A 27844-nucleotide genomic window follows, 5' to 3' on the forward strand; every position below is an offset into this window, starting at 1 on the left:
TGGAAATCACTTAAATTGTAAAGGCACAGGGTTCCATCTTGCCTCTGATGACAATAGTGTTCTTGGAAGTAGTATTTTGATTGGAAGCATCCTCTTTATAGAACTAATAGGGCTTCCCAAAGTTCTCTTCATTGGGAAAATGGTGCACATACTGTAATTCTGTTTTTTAGGGAGGAAATGCCATGAAGAGAAGAGATCTGTGCAAATGCAATGGGATAGCTTGGAGGCTCCAGAATGCATGGGACTTTTTTTTGTCAATCCCTGACTGGTTTTATTTGAACGGAATCTTCCTGTGACGCCATTCACACAAATTGTCATGCCCTGCTACTTTGTTTTTACAATGCTGAAAATTTGGTCTTCGCCACAAACCATGGCCAGCTCACTGTTTGCGTACCTTCAGAGCAGCTATAAACAAATGTAATACCATTGATCCCAGAACAAATATCTGAGTGGCCACACATTATAGCCTTCATTGTGAGAATGTCAGTTTATTCCTACTTCCTACTTCCTGTCTTTTCATAGAAAACAAGACTCATAGAGTTGGAAGAGACTACAGGGCCATCCAGTCCACCCCCCTGCCATGCAGGAAACATCAATAAAAGGACTCTGACAGATGGCCATCCAGCCTTTGTTTAAAGACCTCCAAAGAAGGACACTCCACTACATTCTGAGGGAGTGTGTGCCACTGTCGAACAGCCCTTACTGTCAGGAAGTTCCTCCTAATGTTGAGGTGGATCTATTTTCCTGTAGCTTGCATCCATTATTCCGTGTCCGTACTCAGAAGCAGCAGAAAACAAGTTTGCTCCCATTCTGAATATGACACCCCTTCAGATACTTAAACAGGGCTATCATATCACCTATTAACCATCTCTTCTCCAGGCTAAGCTATCCAGCTCCTTAGTTCTCTCCTCTTATGACTGTTTTTGCCTGAATATAAAATGAGCTGGTCATGTATTGCATTTCAGCTAAGACCTTTGAAGCCATTCTATGTATTTATTTCTTCTTGGATTCATAGGAAGAACAGGGAAACCACCTTTGACTATGGTGGGCCTCTGGTATCCAGTAGGGTTTGGTTCCAGGATCCCCCCCACCCCTGGATTCCAAAATCTGTGAATGCTCAAGTCCCATCAAATACCATGGCATAGTAAAATCATACTATCATAGAATTTGAAGAGACCTCAAGGGCCACCCAGTCTGACCTCTTGACATGCAGGAACACACAATCAAAGCACCACAATAAATGCCCCACCCAGTCTCTGTTAAAAACCTCCAAAGAAGGAGACTCCACCACTCTCTGAGGGTCTGTGTTCCACGTTCAAACAGCTCTTACTGTCAGGAAGTTCTTCCTGATGTTATGTGGAATCTCTTTTTCTATATGCATCCATTGCTCCGTGTCCTACTCTTGCAGCAGCAGAAAACAACCTGCCCCATCCTCAATATGACATCCCTTCAAATATTTTAACAGAGCTATCATATCACCTCTTAACCTTCTCTTCTCAAGGCTAAACATTCCCAGCCTCCTAAGTCGTTCCTCATAGGGCATGACTTCTAGACCTTTCACCATTTGATCACCCTCCTCTGGACATGCTGCAACTGTCAACATCATGTATGTTTACTTGCTGTTGTACACCGCTGTGATCCCTGGAATAGCGGTATAGAAATAAATTAAATTATTAATTAATTATTATCATTTTGAATTGTATGCCCACAGCTGGCCACAGTAAGTACCAGTGAGGCTTGACCAGTGCAGAATAGACTGGTACTATTACTTCCCTTGATATAGCCACATTTTTCTATGATTCAGCCTAGGATTGCATTGGCTTTTTTAGTTGCCACACAACACGTAGCTATAACCTTTCAGATGCTTTTGGACAGAAGCTCTTCTAACACATTCATTGCTGACTGGGATGACTAGGACTGATGGCATCTATAGGCTGAAAACATTGGAAGAGCCATATTTGCCCATCCCTACTTTGGATCATTTTTCTAGTTGATGTCTTGTCTCAAAATAAAGCCATATCACATGTTTATAATAAGACAGCAAAGGCCCAAGGAAGCAAAATGACTGCTGTTGTCTTCTCACAAACATTTACCTCTATGAGCAAAAGCAGAAGTGTCTCTTTTTGGGGCTGCATATTACTCATCTGTGCCTCATTCAGAGGTGGACTGGATTATCACAGGAATGGAAAATCACTGTGAACATCAAAAGGACAAGGCCATCCACATGAATGAATCTTTAGCCTTTTTCAGTGTTGTGGGTGTTCTACTTAACCAAGTGTAGAGCAAGTCAGCAATAGAGACGGATATAGTTCGAAGTGTTTGATTCAACATGATTGATGTAGATATGTTTCTGGCCGTTGTTGGATGGTAGAGCCCTGGGAACCATATGTATTCTACTTTTGTAATAAAACAGCTGCAAAGAAAGCTTTACAAATGACGAGAACATGAATTAATTAACTGCAGCTTTTAAAACAGTTTCATAGACAAATGGCCTATGAGGGTTTTAAAAAAACTGTTCAGGAATAGTAGTGATAGTGGGACCAGTAGTGAGCTGACATATTTGTGAGTTTAGGAATGGGTCAAAAGAAGATGATGGAGAACAGCCAGAATACGTCTATTCTAATAGATACATGCATACTTAATATTACAAACTTAATGTGTTATAATTCAAATCCTCTCTGTAGCTATGTATGACTTGGTTATATAACAATGGTTGCTACAAAATTAAACGGCAATGCGTCAGCAGATCATCTTGGCTCTTGAAAGTGGAAACTTAATACACTACAGCAGAGGCTTGGAACACATGAGGGCAAAGAACTATTGAAATCAAAAAGGCTGGAAGCAGAGTTGCTAAGAGGCTTCCAATTTAGAGGTGCTCTTGGTTTTGAAATGTATTGCCATCAGTTTGTGGCATTTTAACCATATTCTTCCTTGAGAAATTTGGAAGACAGTGGGGTGTACTGTGACCCTGGGTGAGGAGGACCCTGGTGGGTCACACAGTATATATATACCCACTCTCTTCCAGGTTAGCATTCTCTGAAGATGCCAGTCACAGATGCTGGCGAAACATCAGGAAGAACTCTTCTAGAACATGGCCACAGAGCCTGAAAACCCACAAAAAACTATGGATGCCGGCCATGAAAGCCTTTGACTTCACATTTAAAAAAAGTTTGACATTTTTAATGTTCATTAACTCGTGATTAAGTCTACATGGGCATGTTTCTGTTTTCTTGAGCCTTTTGCAAATAGGTTCATTAGAACACACAGCTCAAGTCAGTGGAAAGCTGGTCTATTAAGTTGCCGCACTATTTGGTTTAATAGAAAATAATTTATATCTAGTGTTCTGGTACCTAATTCAATTTGAGGCCTTGTACGTAATGTACCATGCCAATAACCATCTAACCTGTTAATGTCTACTAATCAAGGAAAGAAATTAAAATCGCATCAAGAACCCTCTGCTGATGGTAAGAACAACATTTAAGACTATTAATAGTTGTCTTGCTGGCTCACACCAAAGATCTTCTCTGAAGCACACAAACAAGGCACATGCAGATTTCACATGCAAGCTGCCTTCTAGCTCTAGCATTTTTCTGTGAATGATGTTGGGTTGTCTGTACAATGGAATAGTGAGTTTAGCTGCATAGACTCCATAGTTGCATAGACATATAAATCCACCACTGACAGTCATGCAAGGTTCTGGGTGAAGCTGGAAGTAACTACAGTATTCTTGTTTTTGTTCTGTGCCTTCCTAGAATCATAGAATCATAGAGTTGGAAGAGACCAAAAGGGCCATCCAGTCCAACCCCTGCCATGCAGGAAATCTCAATCACAGCATACCTGACAGATGGCCATCCAGCCTCTGTTTAAATACCTCCAAAGAAGGACACCCCTACATTTTGAGGGAGTGTGTGCCACTGTCGAACAGCCTTACTGTCAGGAAGTTCCTCCTAATGTTGAGGTGGAGTCTCTTTTCCTGCAGCTTGCATCCATTGTCCGGGTCCTGTTCTCTGGAGCAGCAGAAAACAAGCTGCTCCCTCCGAATATGATATCCCTTCAAATATTTAAATAGAGCTATCATATCACCTCTTAACCGTCTTTTCTCCAGGCTAACACCCCAGCTCCCTAAGTCATTCCTCATAGGACATGGTTTCCAGACCCTTCACCATTTTAGATGCCCTTCTTTGGACACGCTCCAGTTTCTCAATGTCCTTTTGAATTGTGGTGCCCAGAACTGGAACACAATATTCCAGGTGGGGCCTGACCAGAGCAGAGTACAGTGGCATTATTACTCTCTTGATCGAGACACTATACTTTTATTGATGCAGCCTAAAATTGCATTGGCCTTTTTAGCTGCCGCATCACACCTCCTGACTCATGTTCAACTTGTGGTCTACTTGGACTCCTAGATCCCTTTCACATGTAGTTTCATTCAGCCAGGCATCCCCGATCCTATATCTGTGCATTTTATTTCTGCCCTAAGTGCAGTACCTTACATTTTCTGTGTTGAATTTCCATTTTGTTAGCTTGGCCCAGCTTTCTAGTCTATTCAGGTCATTTTGAATTTTGATCCTGTCTCTGGAGTATTAGCTATTCCTCCAATTTGGTGTCATCTGCAAATTTGATAAGTATGCCCCCAATTATGTCTCAAGTCATTGAAAAGATGTTGAATAACACTGGCCCAGGACAGAGCCCTGTGGGACCCCACTGGTCACTTCTCTCCAGGATGAAAAGGAGCCATTGTTAGCACCTTTGGGTTTGGCTAGTCAACCAATTCCAATTCATGTAACAGTTACCTTGTCTAGCCCACATTTTACAAGCTTGTTTACAAGAAGTCATGGGAAACTTTGTCAAAGGCCTTACTGAAACAAGATATACTATATCCACAGTTGTTTCCGACTTATGGCAACCCTAAGATGAGTTTGGGGCGCGTTACAGACTGCCCCTTTGGGGCGGCCTGTAGGCGCACCTTTCCCCGCCGGATCGGGGCCTCCAGCGGCCAGAGCGGCACCATTGAGGCCCCGATCCGCTGCTTTCCGGCTGCGGGAAAGCGGAAAAAGGCCCCTTCCCTGCAGCCTGAAAGGGGTTCCTTGGGGCTTCAAGCCTCAAGGACACCCCGCGGCGGCGGGAGAAGGAGAAAGGGGCTGTTTGGCCCTTTCTCCTTTGGTCCGCTGGGCGCAGCCATCTGAAGGCTGCGCCCAGTGGACCAAACCAGGAAGGAGCTACGAAATGGAGTTCCTTCCGGGGTCGCCGAAAGGGCGCCCTAGGCGCCCTGCCGCAACCCCAATACGTCACAACCGCGCCGCCTCGTTTGGAGGCGGCGCGGTCGTGACGTATTGATGGGGCGGCCATGTGGAAAGGCTGCTGCCATTTTGTGCGCGCACAGTGCACTAGGGTTAGGGCATTGCAGAAGCACCGCCCTGCCTTAACCCTAGTACGCGCTCCACGTGTACTTTTAAGCCCGTTTGTAACGGGCCTTAGTTCCAGAATTTTCTTGCCAAGATTTGTTCAGGGGGAATTTGCCTTTCCTTTCTCTGAGACTGAGGGAGTCCAAGATATCCAGTGGCATTTTGTGGCTGAGCAGGAATTGGATCTCCATTTTTGTAGTCCATCATTTAGGCCACTATACCACACATGCTTTTCATCATAGGGTAAACACATCCATTATATCATATTCCCTAAATAACATGACTTTTAAAGAAATGGTCCTACCATTTTTGAATTTGGGTGAATATGGAAAGCTCTTACTCCCGAAAGATTTTTTATTGATGAAATTATAATAAAGAGTGATAAAACAGGATAACAAGCTATTAAGATGCATAAAATTGAAAAATCCATTCAATTCAGTGGAGCATTCTAGTTCACAAGGGGATTACAATTCAGGAGTCTCCAATCCCAAGGATATTTCCTTGGATTGTTCAATATGTTTCAGGAGTTGCACATGTTAAGTTTCTTGGGATGTCAATTGGATGGCAGATGACTCACTTGAGATTCCCTCAATTAATTTGATATATTGCAAACAAATTTCAGTGTGGATGCTTTGGGAAAAGTCAACATGCCATTTACATCAGAACGTTTTTAGATGATCTATGTAGAGCTTCAAGCCAGGTGTCACCCATCCTATATTTTTCCTGCCTAGAAAAGTACTTTACATTTCTCCCTGTTGAAATTCATTTTGTTTGTTTTGGCCCACTTCTGTCTTGGATTTACATGGTGGCACAAACATTAAATAAATAATAAGAAACAAGCGAGGTAAGGATAGGAGAAAGAAAGATCACAGCTCATTCTGCTAACAGGTCGATCTTAGAAATGAAAAGTGCAGTGCCTCAGGTTTCTGTCCTGGACCTGGTTTTGTTCAACATCTTTATAAGTGACTTAAAGCATTATTGCACCATGGAGTTATATCATCATAGTCCGCTTTGCTTCAGCCTTATTGCACAAAGCTGTTGCTCTTTTGTTTTTCTCCATGGGTGATTGTTTTGAAATATTTTCTTTTTATTGACACACAAAAAATCTATTAATGACTACTTTCCCATTACTTTCCCACTATGCATCCAGGGGTAGCTGTTTGCCATTTAAATTCAGTCAAAAACCCACCAAGCCGTAATATCCGTTATTGGCCAACCAAATGCACAATATACATGTTGCAAGTCTTTGAAACTTCACTGGCTTCCTCATCAGGCAAGGTGTTACAAACCAAACAGATGAAAAAAAATTGAAGATGTTAGTCATAGGCCTGCATTTTGTTTGTTTCTGGCACTCCATGTCTAACTAAGAACAGAAACAGCAAAATACGATCCATAACTAACAGCTTCAATTTTTTTTCTCTCTGTTTTAGTTTGTAACACCTTGTGTGATGTAGCTTTCAACAGTATAGTATGCATTTGATTGGCCAATAAAGGTATCATTGCTTGGTGGATTTGTAATTGATTTTTCAACTACTGTACTCTCGTGTGAAAGTTCAGTGGCATTTGATGTGATCTTGGGTGGTTAATGGTTGTGCTTTGCATAGCTAACTGTTTCCCTGCTTCCTTTTAGAGCCACATTCCAGAGTCTCTGTCTCACACACACACACATACACAAAGACACACTCACATAGACCTGGAAATGTAAGAGAAAAGAGTTTTATAGTTTTTTTTAAAAAACTATTACTCTGTCTGCCTGCCTTTCTCTTTTTCTGTTTTTAACTTCACACTTACTAATCACTGGCAGATAAAAGTGAGCATTGGGATAGATAGATCAGTAGCTGCTGGCTTCATCTACCAGAGATTAGCAATTAGTTAACTGAAGTTAATTGAAATAAAATCAGGACCACCACACACACCCAAGGGGGGAGAAGGCAGGGGGGGAAGGCATTTTTAAACATAAGATTGTTGTAATTACATTTTCTATTTCTAAAGGAGGGCCTCCCTCTCTCTCTCCCTCTCTCTCTCTCTCTCTGTGTGTGTGTGTGTGTGTGTAAAACAAGGAATATGGGCAGGGATAATGTCATGAAGGAAGTAGTGGGTGGACAGTCTCAAATGCCACACACAGTAAGTTTTTAATTCAAATGGACACTGTAATCCTGGAATGGCTCTGAAGGTGGGAGAGGAAAGAGCAATCCCACATGAATTGCATTTTTAGAAACATAATGATGATGATTAATAATAATATTAATAACAATAATAATAATTTTATCATGCTATTGTAGCAGGAGAAGAGTCTAGTGTGATAAGGCCCTTAGATGATGGAATAGAAATTTAAAGATGACACCAAATTAGGAAGGGTAGTGAATACCCCAGAGGACAGGAAGAGAATTCCAAATGAGACAGGTTGAAGAGGTGGGCCAAAACAAACAAAATGAATTTCAACAGGGAAAAATGTAAAGTACTACATCTAGGCAGGAAAAATAAAATGCCCAAAAATAGAATGGGTGACACCTGGCTTGAACCAATACATTCGTCCCTCCACATTCACTGGGGTTATGAGCACAGGACCCCCATGAATGTGGAAAAACCGCAGATAATAAAAACAATGTTTTTACCAGAGAGAAGCCCTCTCTAGGAATCTCTAGGTCCTCCAGGGCAACTCTGTGGTCAACATCTGCCAGAGGTTGACCATAGAATTGCACTGGATGAGCTATAAATGCCTAGTGGAGTGTTCTCTCTAGGGACTTTATCACATGGGGAAAGCGGGGGTTTAAACTGTCATTATCTAGTGAAAGTTGCACGATTGCGCTGAAGATTTTCACATGAAGTCACAATTAAAGAGGATTTAACCCAGGAATGACCAGGTAATATCCAGGAACAAATCAGTCATAGGAAAATTCCGTGAATTATTTGTTACTGGTTATTTCTGTGATAAATCCTCTTTAATCACGATGTGTGTGAAAATCTCCCCATGATCACCCGACTTTCCCGGGATAATAACAGTTTAAACCCCTGATTTCGCCCCATGTGATAAAATCCTAGGAATCTTTAGGTCCTTCATTGCGACTTTTGTTTAAAGTTGACCATAGAGTTGCACTGGACAACCTAGATATTCCTAGAGATAACATATTAATAAAATCCGCGAATAATCAAATCCTCAAAAGTCAAAGCCACAAATGTGGAGGGACGAGTGTACATGTGAAAAGGATCTAGGAGTTTTAATAGACGACAAGCTAAAGGTGATGCAGCATTCAAAAAAGCCAATGCAATTTTGGGCTGCACCAACAGGAGCATAGTGTCCTGATCAAGGGTAGTAGTAATGCCACTTTGTTCTACAGTTGGTTCTCCACATCTGCAAATTCAATTATTCACAAGTTTGTTCAGAGGGAGGTGGAGAAAAGGGATGAAAGCAAAAGAGAGAAAGAGAAAGCAGGCCCCTTCCCTCTACTGCACCGGGGCCTCCATGTGCTATGGGAGAAAGAGACAAGGAGAGCAAGCTAGCCTCCTGGATATCACAGCAGCAGTGATCCCTGGCAGAGGAGGGAGGGAAGGGTCTCTACTTCCCGCATCTTACGCTTCCATGTGCACTCTGGCCATGAGACCAAGAGACAGGGAGGGAAGGTGGGTGGGCAAGCAGAGAAAGAGGCAGCGAAGGCCCCTGTATACCACAGTAGCAACAGCAATAGCACCTTTCAGAGGAGAGAGGAAAGGGGCCCATTTACCACCACGCACATTGCCTGTCCTTCCAGGCTCCTTACCTCTGCTGTGCTCTGCACCTCCACGTGCACACTGGCCACGAGAGAAAGAGGAAAGGACAATAAACAAAATCAAACTCCTAGTTCCACCCCCGCATAAAATCGCTACCAGACTTCTTCTGACTGCATTGTATTAACTTAAATACAATGTTACTCCCTTCTAAATTACATTTATTATATTTACTGTTTCTCCATATAATATGAGAAAGATTTTCTTTCTATATATCAAAGCCTAATGTTACAATGGCCTGAAACAGACAGGCCAAAAGCGCTGCCTTCAGGCCAATCTGGGGGCATGGCGTTCAGACGACACATGTCCAGCCACGCCACAGCTATGCCACAGCTGCCTAAGGTAGCCCAAACCTGGCCGCAAAAAGAGCACAAAAAAGTGCTCCTTGCTGGTGATCCATTCAGGATCGCAGCAGTGGCCAACCTCAGTACCATGGCATCTGGTCACCATGGTCCCGCATTGCTCAGGGCGTCCTCAATCCGCCTGTGTTTGAGGCGAATGTCTCCTTTTTGTTACTTTACATAATTTGTAAAATGTTTCCATACTTTTAAATAAGTTGCTACTGAGTTTTCCTTTACTCCATTTATCAATTTACCTAATTCCTCCAAATCCATTATTTTGTCCATCCAGCTTGGACAAATACTTGTAATACTTGGAATCTTATTATTTTTCCAATATTTTGTGAATACCAATCGTGTGGCAGTTATCATATAACTTACTTCTCTGCTCTTCCAAGTCTATCAGAATTAAGAGAAACAGTTCTGGTCTTCATGTTATTTTATTTTAAACCTTTGCATCCTTTCACAAATTATTAACACCCATGCTTTTTTGCATGTCCACTATGCATGGCAAAAAGATTCCCTGTGCTTATTACATTTTCAATATTTGTTACTCACACCGTTCTACATTTTGTTAATTTATCCAGAGTTGTATTCCAATTAACATCGTCTTATAAAATTTTTGTTGTAACAACAAGTAAATTTTAACTCCGAGTCCACATTTCTTCCCATTGTTTCAATTGTATAATATTACCTGTATGTTTTGTTCAATTTGCCATGCATTCCTCTTAAGTATTAAACCTTAGTAGCAATATATATATATATATATATATATATATATTTATTTATTTAAACCAAGTGACTATCGTCAGTACATAGTAGTTTCTCAAATTCTGTTTTATCCCTCTTGAAATTAAATTTTCTCATATCCCCCTTAAACTTTATTTTAGTCTTTTAGAACGTCTCTAACTAAACATTAAATAGAGTTGCCAGATCCTGACATTTCAAGTGAAGGTTAAGAGTATTAGGAATATAATAATTGTAAGCCTGTGTATGATGTAGTCTTTGCAGTTCTCCAGTCTTGTTCGATGAGGTTACAGAATACAGCAAATCTCTTCCACTCACTAGAGATTCTGAAGCAGTTTCAAATTCTATGTGTTATATGAATTAATGATGAGCAAATGTGTGACCTCTTATGCACTGTGGAGAGCATTAACAGGAAGTACATTGCTTTTCTCTCCTCTCTGTGTCCTGTTGTTCAATTTAGATCTTCTTTCTCTTGACCTCTGAAGCACAGTGCATTATGGCACTTTTTCTCACACTCTGCCATTTGGAAGAGCTCAATAAATACTTTTCTGAAACATAGAAGGAAAGGTTATTTCTTTTTCACTTTTCTAAGCTTAAGCATGAAGGAGCTGTATGGTATGCGGTAAACATCTGCAGCCGTGAGAGGTCTCTCCTGTTCTTCACTGGGTGCAAAATTTGCTGGATTTTCTTAGTCAGTTTGTAGATCATTTGGAGGCTGTGTTTCTTCACCAGTTTCCCTATTCTCTCTATGACTCCTTTGATGTATGGTAAAAATACCCTCCCTTTGTGTGGTTGTTTGTCTTCACTCCTATGGGTTTTTTGCGATCTGGCAGCCCTTCTGACGTTTGAGCTGGAATAACCATTATTAGCCTGTAGTGCCCAATCTAGGTGCTTCAGTTCATCTCCCAGGAAGTGGGGTTCACAGATCGTTTTTGCCTGGTCTACCAGTGTTTTTATTGTGCTTCCTTTTTGTCCTAGGTGATGGTTGGAGTTCTTGTTTAGGTATCTGTTCATGTGTATAGGTTTTCTGTATACTGTGTGGCCCGAATGTTGGTTCAGTTTGCGGATGACCAGCACATGTTCTTTCTTTTTCTTTTTCCATCGTGAATTAGATGTTCGGGCGGTTCTATCAGTTTGAATAAAAGTTCCCAAAGTAAAAACTCCCAAGGCTAAAATATTTACTATAAATGGATATGTTCAAAACTTAATATAAAATAACAGATATACCCAATGGTATGCATAAAGTTAGTTGGAAGTTAGTTGGCTATATATACTGTGTAACCCTTGGTTGCGGGGGGAAGTGATTTATATGTTCATCTGTTGTTGAATGGCAAGGCCTCAGGGTGTCTATTTAATTAGTGATCCATTCCACATGCTGGGTCTCGATTTTGGTTCGAAAGGATCTGAAAGGTTCGATAGGAATTTGCATCCTTTTCATTAAAATTCTTGGTGGAGATGCATATTAAAAAAAACATTTGCAAGGTATAAGTAGAGGAATTCCATGAATAACAATTCTAGGTATAACATGCATTTTAATCTCGTTTACCTTACCCCACAAACTCATCTTTAAATTTGCCCATCTCTTTAAATCTCATGTGATATATTTATCAGTTTACTTTCATGAATAATCTGAGATAAATTCCTAAAGATAATTATACCCAAATATTACTAGACTTTGCAGTGTCAAAACTTCCATGCTTTAAATATGGTATGCTATGTTTTCTGCATTGTTTTCAATAGCAGCCTCCCAGTGCTGTGCTGAAAAAGTAAATTTATTCCCCATTGACAAGGTTGTCAAGTCATGTTTGACAGTAGCAGGGCGGTGCTCATCTCCATTACTAAGCCGAAGAGCCAGTGTTGTCAGAGACTACTCTGTGATCATGTGGCCAGCATTATTGCACATAACGCTGTATTGAAAACTGCTCTTGAATTCAAAGGATATCAAAAGCTCTTTGGGTGTGGTGGAATGGAATAAAGAAATAACTACTAGAATGGTAGGCTCACCAAAATAGTGATTAACATGTCACAAACTATAATAAGGAAATATTTTATGATATGGTCCTTTTGATGTTCTTGGCTAGCATTTCCTAGCAAAAGAACACATGTTCTTTTTTTTTTGGTAGTAAAAAAAATAATCCTGATGGTGCTGCAATACTGGAATGACCCCCACACTATAACTTTGTTGTTGTATGCCTTCCAAGTCATTTCCAACATGAACCATCTATCCTAGGCTACATCCACACTGTAGAAATAATGCAGTTTGATACTGCTTTAACTTCCATGTCTCAGTTCTATGGAATTCTGGGGACTGTAATTTTGAGAGACGTTCAGCCTTCTATGTCAGAGCGCTCTGGTGCTACAAAAAACACAATTCCCAGAATTCCATAGCATTGACCTATGGTAGTTAAAATGTTGTCAGAGTGGATTATTTCTTCAGTGCAGGCACAGCCTTGGTCAGGTCATTCTTCATATGATCATAATCTTGTAAGATAGGATGAGGTCAGAGTATGTGGCTGATTCAGTGTCATCTAACATCATAGTGTAGTAAGGATTTGAATTGAACTCTGCAATCCTAGGCATGTCACTCAAAAGTAAGACTTGGTTCTGATTTCAGTGCCTGGCAAGTCTGCAAGTTAGAATGATCTCAAAGCTTGTGTAGCTACGTATAATGTGTGGACATGGCGTTTATCATTACACGCATACTGTAATATATTTTGTTTGAACGGCCATAGATTGCATCTTCTCTCCATGTGCTCTGTTGGTCATGATGTATGCTGTATTACAGCAGGCATGTAATGATAAATACCATGTCCACACATTATAGCTACACAAGCTTTGAGATAAATTCTAATTTCAGGTACATGTAAAATAGTTGGCAACAGGAAAAGGGGAAATCATTCAGGAAATTTTTACCTTTCTCTGAAATAGCACAATATTCCACTGTCTCATGGAACAAAATGCATATTTGTTGTCCGTTACTATGCAGTAAAAATACTTGCAAAATATGCAGTAATTGCCAACAGTAACTTCATGTGATCACTGCTGTACTAAATATAGCCAAAGAGAACTGCAAGTTTCTGTCCCTTGTGTCTTCAAAACATGAGCTGACCCAACTTCTATTTTTAGCTTTCTAAGTGAAACAAGATGAGACTTTGAATAGTAGACCAAAGGAGCAAGCAGTTTTCCCAGAATGCTTCCTACAGTGTAATAAATAGGTACTGTACCCCTAGTTTCTCTGCAAAGGAGAATGAAGGAGAGTAGTTCACATGACTATCCAAGGCAGCAGAGGTCATTTGTAAGTTCCACTACATCTTCTTTTTTCATTTCCCATAGTTTTTCTTTCTGCCTCTTTTGACTCCTTTGAAATGTCTGCCTTTCAAGCATGAAATCAAATACACCTCCATTCACTGACATTTTTACCACCTTTAGTAGCCTCTCCCAGTTCGCAGGGGATATGTTCCATACCCCCCCCCCCCGCCCCCGGCAAAAATTGTGACTCACAAATATTTGAGTCCCATTGAAAATAATGGTGCACACTTGCCACCATTTTCTCCCTCTCCACTTGTCCTTCTCACGATTCATGAAGAGCAACACCGCAGACTCCAAGTCTGTGAAAAGGGAACGACATCTGTAATTCTAAGGCTAGGGTTGAAGAGTTTTGCAATCCAACAACATACAGTATTACAGTGGGCTCTTGTTATCCACTGAGGTTTGGTTCCAGGACCCCCTGTGGATCACAAAATCCGTGGATGCTCAAGTCCCATTAAATGCAATGGCATAGTAAAATGGTGTCCATTATATAAAATGGAAAGTCAAGGTTTACTATTTGGAATTTATACTTTTTTGGATTATTTTCACGCTGTGGATGCTTGAATCCGTGGATAAGAAATCCATGGATAAGGAGGGCTGACTGTATGATATAATCAGAATATGTGCAGTTGTAATAGATAGCTCTACAAAGGCCACACAGTTTCCATTGAAAGAGAGTTCTGATTAACTCAAAAGCGTGCTCACTATTTTATGACATGTATGACATTTTAGCTGGTCTTAATAATAATAATAGGATTTAATAGATGTAAGTGTGCCTTTTGATATTTTTCCTACTGGACCAATATGGTTACCTACATTTTTTAAATGGATAATAGCATTTATTTAGCTTATAAATAGAAATGAAATTAGACAAATCATTTTGCCAATATTTAAAGAGGACATCTGAAACCAATATTGGAACCATATAAATTAAAATTCCATTTTGTGTAAAATATTCAGTTTCTAAAATTCTTCCCATCAAAGATAAATTTAGCTTTTTCCATCTTTAGAAGCCTTTCATAATACAGTGGTTCCTCGGGATAAGAAATACCCAGGTTACGAAATTTCCGGGATACGAAAAAATCCCATAGGAAATAATTGTTCCGGGTTACGAATGTGAAAACATCAGTTGATAAAATAAACAACAATAGAGAGAGTGGACAGCCTTGTCAGGTACCCTTTCCTGTATCCAAAACTTCAGTTAGGGGTGAAATAGATCGGCGGAAGGGCATCTTGAAGCAGCCCCTTCTGAAGTTGAATTGGGACGGCAGCAACTGCACGCTGCAGCCCCAGTCCGCCTTGAAGCCGCCTGAAATAGCCACTCCCTTTTTGGGCAGCAAAAAACAGCTTTTCCACACCCCCACCACGGCCAGAATCTAGCTTCATGATACTCTGATGGCATACGGCATGTAAATACCGCGCTGCCAGAACATCATGAAGCCACCTCCGTGTAGACAGCCGCCCGGAAGGTGGCTCAAGGGGGTGATCTGTTTTGCCCCTTAGTTCTCCATTAACAATTAACTTTGCTTTTTGTGTTGTATAAATTGCTTATAGCCACCTGTAGAACTACGGTAATTAATTCTACCTTCATAAAGTTACTAATTTCTTTAATCCCTTGAATTTCTCCCTGCCTGTGAGAAAGCCAAAGAAGCAAACAGTTTATATCAGGGATGTAGCCAAGGGGGGGGGGATCTGGAGGTCCGGACCCCCCCCCCTCCCTTAAAAAAAAGAATGGGGTGGGCGGTTGCGTTCCTGCCCTTAAGCCCCATTATAATGATGGCACTTCGCCCCCCCCCTTCCTTCCCTAAAACCTTAGTTCCTCCCTTTTTTATATGTTACATGAATTTTTTTTTTTTTTTTTTTGGTCAAGCCTTTTATTTCATTGTTTTGCTGATTGGCAGCAATCTACAAGTTAGAGGGTTTGCTAGTGAAAATGCCTACATGGCCTGGCATGGCAAATTCCTGGATCACAGCCACAGCTGTTGACAAGTTTTGTTTCTGGAAACTAAGGGTGCCCCCCCCCCCCCCGGATTTTACCTATTGTCCTTTCCCACTAGCATTAAATGCTTGTCAGACTCTATTTCTCAGGGAATATAAATCAATTTATGTCAGTATTTCATGCTGTGTGTGTATTAAGCCACTTTCCTTTTGAACTTAATAAAAAATTAGGCTACACAAAACCATCTTGTTGATCTGTTATTCTTCCACTGTAGAAGTGGCATTTGAAATCATGATTATTTTATTGGTTGATTTATGATAAATATTTGTTTGGTGGGGGGGGAAGCATAATATTTTCTGGCTTGGTGTTACTATTACTCATAACAGTGGAGAAATCTACTATTCTTTAATTGACTACTTTGGGGGTTCTCTTGTGAAGTAGAGAACTACACTATGCCTGTCTTCATTCTGCTGAAAGTACTTTAGGACAGAGCTTTAAAAGTTACTCTTTAGAAATAATTAGTTGCCAATGCTATTGCAAAGCTGGAGGTGGAGGGAGTTAGTTGCTGTTGTAAGTGTTTGTGTGTATGTGTGTGCAGTGCATGTGTGTGTGTTACAGCATTTATTTCCTTCTTTTTTTTCAAGTGACTGTATATTGGTAGTTACTGTTTAGTTAGTCTTTGAAATACTGTCAGAAGGCTAGAAGCAGCTGGCCTGTAGCACAAAATGGCATTTTCCCCATGATATCTTACAGTTATTATGTAACCTAGGCCCGAGACACACTGGCCGGTGTGCTAGCGTCGAAACTAGGGTTCCAGAGCATGTGGCAACCGCACGCTCCAGAGCCCTAGCCTGTACGCGTGGTGGCACCATGTTGGTGTCCTGTCCACATGGGTGCCGCCATGATGACAATGACGCCATGCAGCGCGCTCATGACATATGCAACGCGCCACAAAAAGAACCCAGAAGAATGAAAATGGGGGAGGACTACAATTGAGCATTGGATTACACCTCTGGAGACCAAGGTATATATCTCCATTCGATCATGGGAACCCAGTGGGTAGTCTTGGGCAAGTCACTCTCCCTCAGCAAAGGCAAAGGCAACCCCCATCCTAAAGAAATCAAGACAACCCTCTAATACAGACATCTTAATATTGATATAAATCAGAAATTACTTGAAGGTACCTCACAACAACAAATATTAAAAGTACAATTCAGGCAATAGGTATAGTCTGAATTCCCTTTGTAAAACTTTGATGGGGGGGGGGGGTTGCAAAGTCTTGGCACCAGATCCCATCTGAGCTTGGAAACTAAGGAGGGTCAGCCCTGGTTAGTATTTGGATGGGAGACTGCCAAGGATTACCAAGTGCTGTAGGCTATATTTCAGGGGAAGGAACTGGCAAAACCACCTCTGAGTATTCCTAGCTTTAAAATAACCCTATGACATCAAGGCACACACATTTGAACTGTAAAGAACCTCTTTGGTTTCGCCATTTTGTCAGAACAGGCAAAAACAATAAAAACCTAACAATCAACGTCAGTAAAGATGATATCATTAAATTTTCCTCTAGTTTTTCCACACTGTTAAGTAGACATAAACTATTTATTACTAAGGAAGAACTGAGAAAAGGGTGCTCGCTTCGGCAGCACATATACTAAAATTGAACTGAGAAAAGGAAATTGGGACCAGAAGTTGCAATGATCACATGTTAAAGATTATCTTTTATAATACTTTTACAGTTACACAGTTTTTACAAATTATTTTTGTAACTATTTTGTAACTATTTCATTCATTGTTTGAAAAGAATATATTCCAAAATGTTTCAGTTTTTCTCAATTTCCAGGTTTTTTTTTTTTTTTTTTTTTAGAAAGAACTAGAAATAAATAGATTTTTCCAAATTTTTCTCTGGGGCTTCACATCTATTCTGCTGTAAGGGCTATACTGAGAATCTCATATATATGTAACCACCCCAAGCTGCCCATCTCACCTCAGGGTGTCTAGCAGTTATACATAAACACCTCTAAGTTGTGTCCTTCCAAAAAAATTTGGCCTATGCACGTTCTTCTATAGTCCTTTAACAATTTTTGCTGATTATCATGTTATACTGTATGCTTCTTTTCTGTCTCTCTTTTGATCATCTGAAACATGTACTTGTATGCTCCAGACATGATTTCTCCCCAAAAATTATTTCCAGCTTCTGTCAGCTTAGAGGACAAGCTAAAATGTGCTTTTCAATCTCTGTGATTAAAGTTTCAATTTGAAACCATATTCATCTATTAACCTAAGTATAATTATTGGAATGTAACTGAGGTTGGAGGATTCTTTTGTCTTTTGATTGAGAAAGTAAAATCAAATGAAAAGGAAAGTAGGTCTTGATATTTACTTGGAAGAATCTGAGAAGGAACGCTATGTATATACTCATGTATTCTTGTCCCGCCACATTTGCAGCTATTACTTTGGAGGATTTGATTATTTGTGGATTTTATTAATATGTTCTCTCTAGGAATATCTAGGTCATCCAACACAACTCTGTGGTCAACTTTAACCAAAAGTCACACTGAAGGACCTAGAGATTCCTAGGGAGAACACTTCACTAGGCATTTGTAGCTCCTCCAGCGCAGTTCTACGGTCAATGTCTGGAAGATGTTGCTCACAGAGTTGCACTGGAGAACCTAGAGATTGCTAGAGAGGTCTTCTCTCAGGTAAAACTATAATATTTTTGTTATTCGTGGTTTTCCACATTTATGGGGGTCCCAGCGAATGTGGAGGGGTGAGTGTATAAGTGTAATTTTAGTAAAAAAGAAAAAAAAGTAGAAAAATTGACCCCCAAAAACTGAGTCGATTTATCGATGGGTTAATGGAATTACTGTACTTTAACTCTTATTTAAAAAGGGACCATTCCCTGGTGAAAGGCAAGAATATAATCTATCCCAAAAGCACTGACTGCCATCTGCACTCTCATCCATCCAGCCTTTAGTGTGAGCACAAACTACTTGCTGGAATTCTGTAAATTCTCTGCAGCGTTTTTCTATGCATTATCTTTTAGATCCTTTGTTACATGCCTCTAGGTTTTACATCTGACTTATCCACGTGTCATACCAATATCCATAATTTTGGACCCAAAACCTGCCTCCGTCCTATGCATGAGCTTGACTTACAGTCAAGTATACATGGCACACAAATCTCAGAACTTCGGGGCAAATGTTAGATTGATCTGATCATTACAATAAGTATGGCAACATGTAGTTTATACAGCAGTTTATCATGTATGAAGTACTGAGTATAACAAGAAGTGTTTATTCCTTCTCTGCTGATTGCCATCACTTCCTTAGTCCAACATTTCTGCATTCAAAGAAAATAATAATTAAAGGTTTCCTTTTGATGCAAGAGTGAAGTATAGTGGTTAAACTGACATATGATAGAGATTTTACTCTGTACATCATTTACCAGAGATTATGTTTATGGAATTTCAAATTTTTCATTTTGTTTCAGTCAATAGCTTCAGCTGACATGGATACAAACCAACTAGAGGCATTTTTGACAGCGCAAACAAAGAAACCAGGAGGTATCACAAGTGATCAAGCCGCAGTTATTGCAAAATTTTGGCGGAACCACAGAATGAAAATCCGAGACAACTTGATAAATCAAAGCAAATGGGAAAATTCTTTGAAAAACCTAAGCTGGAGAGTAGATTTCAAGTCTCAGTCAAGAAATATTGATCAGTTAAGCAGTCCTGTGGCGATTGTCGAAATGGAACTTAGAAAAAATGGACAGGTGAGCAATATTTATCTTGATTTACTAGTGTGGAAAATGTTATCTAAAATGGAGCTTTGTATAACATGCTAGCAACAGTCCAGCCTAGTAAATACAGCTGAAGAGAAAACATAAAAGAAAATGTACAGCATTGTATTGTTCTGTCATGTAATGTGTGCCAGGTTATTGGTGGAAACTTTCAAAAAACTGTCTATTATAGCCTTCCTCCAGATGTTACTAGACTACAGTTCCCATAACTATAATTGGTCAAGTTGGCTGGGAATAGTGAGAACTTCAGTCCAATAACATCAGGAAATCTGCTCCCAGTTAAGAAAGACTGGTTTGTTGAAACTCATTTATATGTTTCTTCCAAAATTACACTGTTCTGTTGGTTGTCCAGATGGAAAGCTTTTGCACAATCCAATGATTTTCTCACAAATACAGGGCAGATAGAAGATTGGGAAAAAATCCAATGTTTATTCTCCTCAGTTACTTGAAATGATTTGCCATGATTTGTTATTCTGTTTAAGCCATATCCAACTCCCAGCAAACTGGGCATTCCAAACCACTTTCCTAATATTAAGTGGTAAACTGTTGTTTTCTCCATCTGATTAACACCATTGTAATGTCTTGTCCCCATCCCTAAGGTCAAATGCAGCTCAAGAAAGAGGATTTTTCCTCTTAGTGTTCTTAAAGCTTACAATAAAAACTTAGCACAGGTCAGAAAAGTAGCAAGTCCATAAGGTTACCAGCATGGCTATCAAGTGGTGTAAAGGAAGTTATAGAGATAAATAGACTTCCTTCAGAAAACTGAAGTCTTGCTGCTATACTGCTAATAACATAAAGAGAAAGAAGATGTTGTTCTTTAAGTGCATCAGAACCAGGAAGCTGGGCAGATAGGCAGCTGTACTATTGGGTAATTATGAAACTGAAAGAGTTCTAAAGGAGGAAATCATACAGGAAAAAGAAAATTATAATGATGTCAAAGTTCCAGGCCTGCATTTTGTCAAGATGTTGTTTACACACACACATACGTACACTTACACACAGAATTGAGCCCCATGAACATTGATAAACTGCACTTAATAAAAACATTATGTTTTTACCTGAGAGAACACCTCTCTAGGAATTTCTAGGTCTTTCAGTACAACTCTGTGGTCAACATCTGCTAGACATTGACCATAAAATGGTGCTGGAGGAGCTACAGATGCCCAATGGCGTGTTCTCTGGGAATCTCTAGGTCAGGAAACCATGGCATCAGGAAACCATCTGAATCCAGCAGTTCATATTGTAGCCAGTATCAAGTGATTTCCAAACCTTGCAGATGCTGTGAACTGGCAGATAGTGATCTGCCCATGACATGAATCCAGGAGTATAATTATCCCTCCAAATTATGGCGCAGTACAGACGGCGTAAAAGTGCCATGCTCATACCATGCTAGGGTTACAGGACCGCACAGCAACCGCACAGTCCCTAACCCTAGCACGTACTGGCGACAGCATAATGGCTGCACCCCATGTACACAGGCGCCGCTATTATGATATAGCAGATGCATAGCGTCCGCACGTTGAATCATGGCAGTTACGTCACTAGTATACCATTGGGGTTTTGCAGGTTCTTTTTCCTGCAGAGAGAAGCCACACAGTTTGACAGCTCTGGCTTCCCTCCGCAGGAAAAAAGGCCGTCACCGCTCCGAAACTTCAAGCAAGTATGTAATGGGCCTGTATAGCTACTCTTCAGGGGGTATGCAGCCTCATCTAGAACAAGATACACATCTATTTGTAGACATGAGACCCGCTTATCCTCAGTATCTGTATCTCATCAGAATTCAGGTTAGTTTATTATCCCTCATCTAGCCCATTACAAATTACAGAGAGCAGTCCAGTTTTTGTATGCCCTCACCCAAGAGAAAGAAAAGAGCTTGCCATTAATGTACCACTGGAACTTCACTCTAGATCCCTTCATGGTTTCACTCAGGGGTTACATCATTTAATGGAAGAGAAGGTAAATTAATTGAAGAGAAGTTGAAACCTTGAAGAACTTGACAGCATAATTACCATGAGACAAGTAGAAATCTTCCAAATGGTGAAACCAGCCCTGGAGATAGAAACAAATCAGCATATCATTGAATTGCTTACTTCCATCCCAAACAGCCATTATGATAAAATGGTCAATTGTATCAAAAGCTAAAGAGAATGAACAGGGCTGTCTTCACCAGGTTCTCCTTCTGATAGAGAAATGTAAATTGTATTGAAACAGGTCTAAAAAATCTGCTTTATCTCAAGATGTTTTTATGACTTTAAAGGTCAAAAACAGCCCTCTGAATTTGTTTTGGAAGCAGTTAGGTAGTCAGTGCAGCGTGATATAATATTGAAGTAATATACTCTAAATGCCAGTACTGATAAGCATCGGAGTAGCTGCATTTTTTTAATTTGAAACCTTTGAAAGATCTTCGAAAGTAGTAGAATGCATTATGGTAGGTTGGGCTGGATGTGACATTGCTGCCACCCCTAGATATTGATGCTTAACATGGAGGAGGAGGAGGAGGAGGAGGAGGAGGAGGAGGAGATCTCTAGCCCCTTGTACAGTGTTGACTCCAGAAGCACTCCAGAGCTACAAATTACAGTGGAAACTGGTTGCATATAGTGACCCATGCTAGTTAGTTTCATAATCTACAATGCCTTATGTTGTTAAATTTCAGCCCATTCATCCTAAAACCGTCTTCAGACACAGGTCCAAAAATTCCACAGCTTCCATCTGATTAGTGGATGAAAATGGAATATTGCATTAATGTCATCAGTATACTGATTCTAGATTACTTCCTCCCTTATGGCTTGTTGAAATAAAACTGAAGTACTTAAGCACTACCAAGTAGATGTGCCTCATCTATAACATGGACTCCTAGTTTCAGTTTGACCGGATGATAAAGAACATGCTTAGACAAATGGTACTGAATGCTCCTGGAAGTTGCAACAAAACTGTTGATTTTTAGTTCTCCTCACCAATTTCCCATGTGGTCTTTCCATTAACTGACCTGGCATTCTTTAGCAGAGGGAACTGCAGATAAATCACTGGAATTACGGAGGCTGGAAGATAGGGTAAATAAATGTATATTTTGCATTTCTTTCTGATATTAAAAAGCATGAAAGATCATGTGAAACTGTGTGCAATCCCACAGCATAAATGCACTGAAGTCAAACAGAAAAGAATCCCTGAGAACCTTCTGAAAAATGCCAAGGTTTCTAAGAACATAGCATGAAACCTATTAATAATAATAACTTCCAGTACATTCTGAAGGGTTGGGGGAGAATTCCTTTTGGCCACTTTAAACTGTTTGTACAATGAACTATTTGACAGAGGCTCTTGAGAAAAAAATTCAGATGATGATATTACAAATAGTTTTGATGAGATCAAGGAATATACTGTATTTTTTGGCGTATAAGACGACTGGGCGTATAAGACAACCCCCAACTTTTCCAGTTAAAATATAGAGTTTGGGATATACTCGCCATATAAGACTACCCTTCTTCCAACGCACACCAAATAAAAATTAAAAAAACATCAGATTTGATTTCAATATGGTATTTTTAATTCAAATGCTTATGGCATGCAGGTACTTAGCAGGAAAACTTGTTGTATACAAAGCCTGCTTGGATTGGTCAGCTCTCCCTGCCTGCCCAGCCCTCCCAGTCTCTAAGACTATCAGAGCAGTAGCACAAACACAGCTCTTTTTTCCATACCCCGGGCATCCTAGACGCCTGCAGCTTGCTTTGCCCTTCACTTAAACCTCCCCGGTGAGGCGCCCCTTCACCTCGGGACCATGTTAAGTCACTTCTTTCCATTAATCCTGGTGAATGAATTTTCTTCTACGTTACTTGTACAGCGCCGCCCTTGCTGCTTTCATACAGTCACCGCATATGGTGGAGATGCAGCCGCGGCCATTTTTGAGCTCCCCCCACCATATGCAGCGACCGCAGATTCTCCAGTCCGGCTTGGAAATTTCAGCACCCACCCTATAAGACGACACCCAGCGTATAAGACGCCCCCCGACTTTTGAGAAGATTTTTCTGGGTCTTATATGCCAGAAAACACAGTATATTGAGAGATCTGTATTTTAATTACTTGTTGTCAGTATGAAAATAGAATGAGGAAGTGATTTTAACAAGGTGATACATTTAAGTGATTTGATACTTTCAGAAGCAGAGATAACATAGTAAATGTTTTACTACACATAGACAGTAACATATACTTGACACATTCCATGATTTGTGTGTTTATGTACTAAGAGTTAAAAACACAAAATCTAAAAAAAACCAAGAAGGCCAACATAATGCTTATGTTTACTCATCTCTTCCTCCAAGGAATTCAGAACATTTTAGTGTTACAGTACCCTTGAAGACCGGTGACTGGCTTTTGGCACATTGGGTCCCAGCAATCTAATCACAGTAGCACTGACTCTCATCCAAAATTTACTTTACATGTGTGTGTTTTTATATTGATGAAGAAATGTGCTTATTCTGGAGTGATTATGCATGTTTATTAACTATAACGTGCGACAAAATATGCATGAACTATGTATTATATAAAAGTGCGTAACTGCTTTTGCTGATCCCAGGTACTCTTAAATAAAACTGGCAGGAGAGGACTTAGCAAAGCAGGCAACAAGGCTGGAATAGAGGTGTTTTGATAGAGCATATAAAATGTCCCTTATACTAGTTGTGGAAAGACTGCAGATAATTAAATAAATGACATTTATTAATCAATCCAATATATATTAGCGACACTGTAAAATTAAATTTAAAGCAGTAGTTATACAGAAAAAACCACAATAGATCAATAAAATCCAACACTGCATTTGTTAAAAAGGAGTAATCATGTTTTCCCATTCCCTGCAACTTTAAGCCAGGCTAATCCATGTCTCTGTTACTCTGCAGGAATCTCACTTTTGTAAAAAGAGTAGATCATCTGTAGCTTAGTCAATTGGCAGACATAACTACAGCAATTTATTAAAAAACATACAGTCTCCTTTATAAAAATTAGTAGAAACTGGCCACCCTACTGATCAGGATAAATGTAATCACTTGAGCTTTGTTCACCTTGGAAATACATGTATTAGAGGGAACAGTTATGTAACTGGATCAAGTCAGATGTGAACAACAACAACCCAAAAGAGGGCAAGGTTTACAGGAGCTCAGGGAAAAGTGGAGCAAAACTGCTGTCGTATACCAAACCTTGTTTAAATAGAGTGCAGTATGTCAGTAGTTTTTCTTTGCATATTATACCACATATCAACTCTGAAAAAGGAAAATATATAGTAACAATTGGAGCAAGACAGTTGTTGCTATTTTCTGTTATCTGTTGCATCTCAGAGGCTCCTTCATGAGACACTTCCCAGTAGCTAGATAAGACCAGACATATCCAGTGGAGTTGATAAGTGATAGAGGTGGGAGATAGACAAGGCACATGAAGCTTTAGTTAACAAACCCTTTGCTAGCAAAGCTCCTTTTTACAAAGTGTTTTTATGTCCTCCCAGCCCTTCATTTCCTCTTCATCTAGTTGGAAGCTTTTTAGCAGCATCACCATTCGGCGGCATAGTGAAAGACAGCTGGAGAAACAGACTTTCAGTGTGGGTAGCAGCAACATACCTGGGGTAAAAAAAAAATCAATAAAACATTAGTTGGGAAAGAATGAGATTCTGTTTTAGCTGATCCTATTGTAGGGTTGTGGTTGTTGAAAATAGGCAAGTTAAAGATCAGTTGCCTCCAGAATCCCTTACTGAGCATGCATGAACAGAAGAAAGTTTCTGTGCACAGCATGTTAAAAAAATCATAGATCTATAGGTTTGGACACCAAAATAGAAATCATAAGAAAAGTAGAAGCTGGTGAAAGAAAAAGTCAGCCCTAGATTTATTTTGGAAGCGGCCTTCAGATGGTCTCTAGAAAATTTAAAACATTTTTGTTCACAATATGCAAGGCTTATGTGAGCTACTTCATTTCACAAGTACACATTGTTAATTTTGAATAAAAAGCATCCTGACACATGTTTAGGCTTGCCATAACCCGGCGGCCCCCGTGCCATTCACGGTTTCGGGGGGGGGCCCTCCCGGTCCCGGCCCGGTTTGGGCCCCCACCCGCGCCTTGTTCCCGGTTTGGGGGCCTGCTCCGGCCATTGCCGCTGCCGCTAATGCGGCTGCTGCGGCGCCAACCCACCTCCTCCTCCGGCTCCGCCTTCCTCTTCTTCCTCGGTGGGCAGCAGAAGCACCGCCGCCACCATGCCCCCACTGGGAGGGCTTGCACGCTGCCCAGGCCTCATCCGTGCACGCGTCGCATGGCCTCACTTCCCCCCCCACCCGTGCGTCGCCTACCACTTTCTCCCCCCCCCGCGTGCCTGCCCTGGTTCCCCCCCCCCCCGCGCGCACGCCTGCTTTCAAAAGGAGGAGGAGGGGGAGATGAGGAGAGAAGGAGGACTGAGGAGGGTAAGGGTGCCTGAAGCCCAGGCAGAATTGGGTCCGGAGTGAGGAGGATAGTTGAGGAACGAGGAGATAACGAATAGAGGAGAAAGATGAAGGTAAGTATAGGAGAGAGAAGAGAGAATAGAAAATAGAAGAGGAAGAGGAGGCTCTTCCTGGGGCTGTCCAGGGCAGGAGGGTGAGGGCAAGCCCTTGTGTTCCTTCCAAGGCTTCCGGGAAAAGCCCCCTGTCTGCCTTGTCTGCAGAGAGACCAGATCCTTAAGCTTTACCCAGGAGACAGGGCATGCAAAGGCAGGGGTTTCCAGGAAAAAGGAGGCCCTTCCCCAAGAAAAGCTCACAGCCCTCCTAAAGCCATGTCATGGCAGGTCTGCCTTGGTATTTTGGGGTTTTAAAATGAATTTTAAAAATATAAATGCTTATTTTTATTTTATTTTTTAATTTTTATTATTGCTTTATGTTTTATTTTATTAATTTATTATTGCTTGTTTGTTTTATTTTATTAATTTTTATTATTGCTTGTTTTTTTATTAATTTTTATTATTTGCTTGTTTTTATTTTATTACTAATTTTATTCATATATACACACCCCCTGCCTTGTTTTTATTTATTTTTTTTCTATTTTTATTATTTAAATATATGCCATGCATTTTTTGTGTAATTTATGGTGCTTTGAATGCTAACAAGTCTGCCTTTCTTGGCCAATTATAGTGATGATGTTGATGTTGATGTTTGATGATAGACGATGACGATGTGATGGTGATATTGATATCAAGAAGCCTCTGAGGCACGCCAATGTAACTTGCTGTGATTTTTACAAACTCACTGCCAGTGAGAAAACCACAGTCCCTTGACCAAGTACACACTTCTGAAGTTGAAACCCGAGGGCAAGTCCATTTCTCTGCCATCTGTCTAGATAATGCCAAATGTCCTCCATTTTGATCATGCTAAAAAACAGCATTTATATTAAGATTTTTTTAAAAAAACTCAATTTTTTCGCATGTCCTCCATTTTTAAAAAGTGTCTACATTTGAAAATGTTTGCCTACATTTTCCTAATTGTCCCGGTTGGAGGTCTTCACTTAGGGCAACCCTACACATGTGAAACAGCTCTTCTTTTTTGTGGTATAATAACCGATCCCCATCTTCCCATATTACTTCTTCTGCCTTGGCACCAAATTTTCTGTTAAAGAAGTAATGCTGAGGAACACTCTGCTTTGTTAACCGCTGTATACCCATAGTTATTATGTGGCTGTCAACCATGTCTTTCCTTGTTTATGCTTGCCCTCACATGCTCTGTTTCTATATAGGATTAAACATTTTACTCAATTGTAATTTAGAGGTATGAAATCTATGGATACAGTTTTCTCCTCTCGTCTAGTTTCTGTATTTTGGCGCCTTGCTTAAATTTCTAGCCAATAATCTTTCTGTACCAGCACCCTCAGTTCTGCTATATTTGTCCCCAGCCTCCAGTATTCCGCTTTTTTTCATCTCTTCTTCATTTCATTCTCTTTCCCAAAGACCTCAGCATTCTGATATGACTATGTGAATGAAGGTCTGTGTAGTGTAGTTTTTTTGTGGGGTTTTGGGCTATGTGGCCATGTTCTAGAAGAGTTTTATTTCTGATGTTATTACCACCATCTGTGGCTGGCATCTTCGGAATGCTTGCCTGAAAGGAGTTTGGGTGTGTGTATGTATGTATGTATGTGTATGTGGTGTTGTTTATATATATATTAACCCACCACAACACACATACACACACCACACATACACACACTGTTGTGAACTGGAGAGTGTTTGCAAAAGAGGGTTTCAAATGAGAAATCCCCCAGGGTCAGGGGTTTCCCAGCAGAATGAGCACTATACCCTCTATTGCATTCCTCCCACCCTGGGGCCTTGCCATTAGCAACAGAACAATACACATGCAAATCACTCCTGCCTGCCTTCCCAGGTTCACACAGTATCTATGTATGTATGTATGTATACACACACACACACACACCACACACACACACACCAAGCACCTCCTTTCGAGGCATGCATTCTCTGAAGATGCCAGCCACAGATGCTGGCGAAACGTCAGGAATAAACTCTTCTAGAACATGGCCACATAGCCCAAAAC

At 40.4% G+C, this 27844-nt stretch overlaps 1 protein-coding gene across 6 annotated transcripts in view; it reads left to right on the forward strand.

Moving 5' to 3' along the window:
* COMMD1 (copper metabolism domain containing 1) overlaps positions 1–27844 on the forward strand; it is a 102575-nt gene that overhangs the window by 23783 nt on the left and 50948 nt on the right. For 5 of the 6 annotated variants that reach the window (XR_006101399.1, XM_042445387.1, XM_042445389.1 and 2 more), the window contains exon 2: positions 18996–19277. Coding sequence is in view for 5 of the 6 variants with exons in the window: in XM_042445387.1 (XP_042301321.1) it covers positions 18996–19277 (282 nt within the window). In the remaining variant the exon portion in view is untranslated. Of the gene's footprint in view, positions 1–18995; positions 19278–24789; positions 24907–26434; positions 26478–27844 lie in introns of those variants that run through there. The other variant, XM_042445386.1, reaches the window with a different exon arrangement.

This window comes from Sceloporus undulatus, chromosome 1 (assembly GCF_019175285.1).
Source record: "Sceloporus undulatus isolate JIND9_A2432 ecotype Alabama chromosome 1, SceUnd_v1.1, whole genome shotgun sequence".
In the NCBI taxonomy this organism is placed as follows: Eukaryota; Metazoa; Chordata; class Lepidosauria; order Squamata; family Phrynosomatidae; genus Sceloporus; species Sceloporus undulatus.